Source organism: Piliocolobus tephrosceles, chromosome 12, assembly GCF_002776525.5.
Source record: "Piliocolobus tephrosceles isolate RC106 chromosome 12, ASM277652v3, whole genome shotgun sequence".
NCBI lineage: Eukaryota > Metazoa > Chordata > Mammalia > Primates > Cercopithecidae > Piliocolobus > Piliocolobus tephrosceles.
Genome location: NC_045445.1, coordinates 106,791,722 through 106,797,784, shown reverse-complemented (window position 1 = coordinate 106,797,784; position 6,063 = coordinate 106,791,722). Strand labels below are relative to the sequence as shown.

Genomic DNA, 6,063 nt, shown 5'->3' with positions numbered 1-6,063 from the left:
TTCCTGGGGTAACTGGTTCTTTAGAAGGAGGGGAGCACTGGCGAGTATCTTCAGGGTGGCTGAACTTTGCAACCTCTTTAATAAACAACTTCCCCCTGTAAAGTTTGTCCTCCTTTATCACCACACTCCGATGCCCCAGTCTTCAGGAAATGGCATCAGGCCCATATTTCTGTAGAATTCAGAGTTCTGCAAGGTAGAGCATTCCTTCCAATGGGATCTTAGAATTCTTAGAGTTGCAGAATTTTACTGACTAGATTCAGGAGGTCTCAGGAGTCCAGACTTCCTTAAAGCTTGGCTCAAAATTCCAAGGGAGCTCATAACTCCATGGGACCCACAGTTCCTGGCTTGGGAACATTGGGAGACCTGGGATACAGTGGCTTAGCCTCAAGCAGAAAGGTGAACAATATCTTTATGGCTTGAAGGTATATGAAATAATGTCACTACATCAGAGCAGCGCCTCTGCTTGCATACCTATGGGAGTCTGTAGTTGTGACACGTAGAAGTTGGCCACATCCAGGTCAGTGGCTCCAAAGTGGGTGGCCACACGCACACCCTCGTGCAATGTGAAGCTCACCTTACGATTCACCATGGCCAACAGGCTGTGGAGGTAACGCTCCAGAAGGGCGGCTCAGGCCCGCTGCTCCTGGGATTCCAGGGATTCTTCAGCTAGGGGACACTCCTGGATTTCAGGAACCTCTGGCTTCAGGGGTGCTTTGCATCCATCAGGGGCAAAGCCACGGCTGAGGCCATCAGGGCCTTGGGGCAGCTGGAGCACAGGCACGGGAAAGGTCACTGGAGCCTGCATTGTCTTGGTGAGGTCCGTGACTACTGGCGCCCCCACTTCTGCCGGCGCCCCGCAGTAGAGGCCCGGGCAGGCCCCAAGCCGTGGAGCCTGGGTTCTGCCTGCGCCACCGCCACCAACACACGTGGTCGCGGGCAATATTATTTATTTATTTAGTTTTGATACGGAGTCTCACTCTGTCGCCCGGGCTAGAGTGCAGTGGCGTGATCTCAGCTCACTGGAACCTCCGCCTCCGGGGTTCAAGGGATTCTAGTGCTTCAGCCCCCCGAGTAGGTGGGATTACAGGCGCCCATCACCACGCCCAGCTAATTTTTGTATTTTTAGTAGAGACGGAGTTTCACCATGTTGCTCAGGCTGGTGTGAACTCCTGAGCTCAGGTGATCCACCCGCCTCGGACTCCCAAAGTGCTGGGATTACAGGCTGAGCCACTGCGACCTGCCAGCTTTTAATACTTAACCATTTAGTCAGTGCTGAAACAGTTGTTATGGAGGCCTGTGTTAGTGAAACCTGGCCTGTCACACTGGGAGCACACGAGTGGTGGTACAGGCAGGAGGGAGTTTAGATTGGGGTCAGCTGCAGGGATTGCAGCTGGGTTTTGCTGATTAAGGTAACTGGAAAGCAAAGGAGCGGGTGTCTTATGTGGATAAACCCGTGTGAGGCGGCGGAGGTGGGAAGAGGCCATGCGCCGGACACAGGATAACTCGGTGGAGGGCCTGCATCCTGCTGCCCGGGCAGGCAGGATTTTTCCTGGGGTGACCTTTGGCTGACTGTTGCTCCTTTTTTCTCTTTTCTCCTCCTTCCCGACCCCCCACCACCCTGTCCCTGCAGTGGTGGTCCTCGGCCTGCCCAGAGCCCGGGCCGTGGGGGCCTGCGCTCGCGCTTGTCCCGCCGCCTGCGCCTGCAGCACTGTGGAGCGCGGCTGCTCAGTGCGCTGCGACCGCGCGGGCCTCCTGCGGGTGCCGGCCGACTTCCCGTGCGAGGCGGTCTCCATCGACCTGGACCGGAACGGCCTGCGCTTCCTGGGCGAGCGGGCCTTCGGCACGCTGCCGTCCCTGCGCCGCCTGTCGCTGCGCCACAACAACCTGTCCTTCATCACGCCCGGCGCCTTCAAAGGCCTGCCGCGCCTGGCTGAGCTGCGCCTGGCGCACAACGGCGATCTACGCTACCTGCACGCGCGCACCTTCGCGGCGCTCGGCCGCCTGCGCCGCCTGGACCTAGCCGCCTGCCGCCTCTTCAGCGTGCCCGAGCGCCTCCTGGCCGAACTGCCGGCCCTGCGCGAGCTCGCCGCCTTCGACAACCTGTTCCGCCGCGTGCCGGGCGCGCTACGAGGCCTGGCCAACCTGACGCACGCGCACCTGGAGCGCGGCCGCATCGAGGCAGTGGCCTCCAGCTCGCTGCAGGGCCTGCGCCGCCTGCGCTCGCTCAGCCTGCAGGCCAACCGCGTCCGTGCCGTGCACGCTGGCGCCTTCGGTGACTGTGGCGTCCTGGAGCATCTGCTGCTCAACGACAACCTGCTGGCCGAGCTCCCGGCCGACGCCTTCCGCGGCTTGCGGCGCCTGCGCACGCTCAACCTGGGTGGCAACGCACTGGACCGCGTGGCGCGCGCCTGGTTCGTTGACCTGGCCGAGCTCGAGCTGCTCTACCTGGACCGCAACAGCATCGCCTTCGTGGAGGAGGGCGCCTTCCAGAACCTCTCGGGCCTCCTCGCCCTGCACCTCAACGGCAACCGCCTCACCGTGCTCGCCTGGGCCGCCTTCCAGCCCGGCTTCTTCCTGGGCCGCCTCTTCCTCTTCCGCAACCCGTGGTGCTGCGACTGCCGCCTGGAGTGGCTGCGGGACTGGATGGAGGGCTCCGGGCGTGTCACCGACGTGCCGTGCGCCTCCCCGGGCTCCGTGGCCGGCCTGGACCTCAGCCGGGTGACCTTCGGGCGCTCCTCCAATGGCCTCTGTGTGGACCCCGAGGAGCTGAACCTCACCACGTCCAGTCCAGGCCCGTCCCCAGAACCAGAGGCCACCACCGTGAACAGGTTCAGCAGCCTCCTCTCCAAGCTTCTGGCCCCGAGGGTCCTGGTGGAGGAGGAGGCCAACACTACTGGGGGGCTGGCCAACGCCTCCCTGTCCTACAGCCTCTCCTCCCGTGGGGTGGCAGGCGCTGGCTGGCAGCCCTGGTTTCTCACCTCTTGTCTCCTGCCCAGCGTGGCCCAGCACGTGGTGTTTGGCCTGCAGATGGACTGACCTGGCCAGAGGGGCAAAGTTTGCTTAACTGGGCTTGAGGGTGTTTGTGGAAAGGGGAGAGGAGACAGGATGGGGGGCAGAGGTGAAAATCCCAGTGGAGGGTGAAATGAACAGAGATGGCCCCAGGGAGAACACAGGGACATGCCACTCGAGGGGGAGGATGGTATGCATTTCTCCTCTTGTCACACGGGTATCTATTGGAAAAGAGAAGCAAGAATGAACGTGGGCCCTTGGGTGGGAAGACTAGGAATGGGAAGCTTCTAGGGCTTCACATCCCCTCCCCTTCCCGCCCCTCCCCTCTCCTCCCCACCCCATCCCACCCCACCCCACCATCTTCCAGGCAACAGTGCCTGCAAGGTCTGAATTAGAGAGACTTCCATTGGCTAAGTAGTTAAGAGTCGTCCCAGTTCTCCTGGCGGGGTAACCCATTATACCCAAGTCCTTTGTTTTCTACCACAATCCTCCTCCTTCTCTCCAGGGACCTGGAAACACTAGGATTCAGGAAGGTGGGCAGGACGTGAGAGAAGGGAGATGGGAGAGAGACTTAAGACAAAGGGTGGCGGTGGTTCCTGGGGTCTGAGATGTTTTAGGAGGCGTTTAGAACAAAGATCCAGTTCATTTACTCCACAGTTATTCCCAGGGCTGGCCCTAGCCACAAAGGAACTTTAGGGCAGGGTAGGGAAAAAAGGGGCAGCAGGGGGTGTGTTTGTGGACAAATAAATTTGTAAAGTCCGAGGATTAAAAAAAAAAAAAGGTTAAACCGGTTTCTGTACTGCTGGACTTTTCAGAGTCTTTCATATGCTAACATTCATTGTGAATCTCCCAGGAGGCCACACAATCCTTTTTTCTTAGCGTTTTGTGGGAAGAATGTCCGGAAGACACAGAGAGCGGGGCAGGGAGGCTCCAGCTTGGATGATTCCATTAGGTGTGGAAATTATTATGGGCTGCACACTTCGGGGCTGACTAATGGCCAAGAGGGAAGGAGGCAGCCAGTAGCTGGGAAAGGGGATTTAGAGATTTCTCAGGTTGGGAGTTGGCCAACTACATTCCCCCAGGCTTGACTACAAGGGCAAAGGCCAGATAGGCCTGCAGCAAGCATGCATGGCTCGGGTATGCTGTGTCTGAGGGTGGGGCTACCAAATCCCACCTAGGGGCCCTACCAAACCCAGCTTTTCTCAGGGTTGGAGTGGGAACAAATGGTGTTTGACTGTTCTGTCTGCCTCAGCATCAGCAGCTTGTTTAGCATAGGCTGCAAGAATAAGGCTTTGCAGGCTGAGTTGCAAATGCTGGCTCTGCTGGCCTGCCGTGCCCATCTCTGTGGTTTGCAGCAGAACCGTCCTAAGCTGGTCACAACAGGCAGAGATTCCTGACAGACTATAAGGCAGTCAAGTCAAGAAAAGTGCATATGCTGCTCACCACTCACCCAAGAACCCAAGCTGTTCTCTACACTGCATGCTATGACTGCATTTGTCAGCATTCTGGAAATTGTAATCTTTTTAATGTCCTCTCTGTATTTGAAGAGGTGGGTTTTGAAAACCCACATGAAGACTGGGCGTGGTGGCTCACACCTGTAATCCCAGCACTTTGGGAGGCTGAGGCAGGTGGATCACGAGGTCAGGAGTTCGAGACCAGCCTGGCCAACAAAGTGAAACCCCATCTCTACTAAAAATACAAAAATTAGCCAGGCATTGTGGCATGCACCTGTGGTCCCAGCTACTTGGGAGCCTGAGACAGGAGAATCGCTTGAATCTGGGAGGCAGAGGTTGTGGTGAGCCGAGATTGTGCCACTGCACTCCAGCCTGGGCAACAGAGCAAGACTCTGTCTCAAAAAAAAAAAAAAGAAGAAGAAGAAGAAGAAGAAAGAAAACCCATATGAATTCAGGGTACACCAAGCTGTCACTTTTTTTTTTTTTGAGACGGAGTTTCATTCTTGTTGCCCAGGTTGGAGTACAGTGGTGCGATCTTGGCTCACCACAACCTCTGCTTCCTGGATTCAAGTGGTTCTCCTGCTTCAGCCTCCCAAGTAGCTGGGATTACAGGCATGCGCCACCACACCTGGCTAATTTTGTATTTTTAGTAGAGACGGGGTTTCTCTATGTTGGTCAGGCTGGTCTCGAACTCCTGACCTCAGGTGATCTGCCTGCCTCAGCCTCCCAAACTGCTGGGATTACAGGTGTGAGCCCCCATGCCCGGCCAAGCTGTCACTTCTTCATGGGGACACTCCTGTGTCTCTGTGTAATACTAAGTATTGGAAATGTTGCACAAAGTACTGCTGAGGACAGATGTATTCAAATGTTTCAACCATTAATGGTCATTAACTCAATGGGTTTTAAATTTTTAAAAAACCAGACTGGGCACAGTGACTCATGGCTATAATCCCAGCACTTTGGGGAGCTGAGCCAGGAGGATCTCTTGAACTCAGTAGTTTGAGACCAGTGTGGGCAACATGGTGAGACCCCATCTCTACAAAAAAATAAAAAATTACCTGAGCATGGTGTCGAGCACCAATAGTCCCAGCTATGCAGGAGACTGATGTGGGAGGATGTCTTGAGCCCAGGAAGTTGAGGCTGGGTGAGCTGTGTTCATACCACTGCACTCCAGCCTGGGTGACAGAGCAAGACCCTGTCTGGAAAAAAAAAAAAGAAATTTAACCAGCATTAAAAAAAAAAAAATTATAGAATAGAAAAGTCACAGAGTATCACATAATATTATAAGACTATTGTTTTGTGAAACTTTTTTTTTTTTGAGACAAAAGTCTCGCTGTGTCGCCCAGGCTGGAGTGCAGTGGCATGATCTCGGCTCACTGCAACCTCTGCTTCCTGGGTTCAAGTGATTCTACTGCCTCAGCCTCCAGAGTAGCTGGGTCTACAGGCACCCCCCCACCGTGCCTGGCTAATTTTTGTAGTTTTAGTACAGACTGGGATTCACTGTGTTGGCCAGGCTGGTCTCGAACTCCTGATCTCATGATTTGCCTGCTTCGGCCTCCCAAAGTGCTAGGATTACAGGCATGAGCCACTGCACCCAGTG

The 6,063-nt window shown here is 55.7% G+C and overlaps 1 protein-coding gene and 1 pseudogene across 1 annotated transcript; one reads left to right on the top strand and one right to left on the bottom strand.

Annotated features, from left to right (window-relative positions):
* Positions 1–409: 409 nt before the first annotated feature.
* Positions 410–805, bottom strand: LOC111536379 (annotated as a pseudogene).
* A 677-nt stretch (positions 806–1,482) lies between these two features.
* Positions 1,483–3,103, top strand: NYX (nyctalopin). Its single transcript, XM_023202822.1, has 2 exons — positions 1,483–1,537; positions 1,631–3,103. The coding sequence occupies exons 1-2, from the start codon at positions 1,483–1,485 to the stop codon at positions 3,034–3,036; spliced, it is 1,461 nt and encodes a 486-aa protein (XP_023058590.1). The 3' UTR covers positions 3,037–3,103.
* The last annotated feature ends 2,960 nt before the right edge of the window (positions 3,104–6,063 follow it).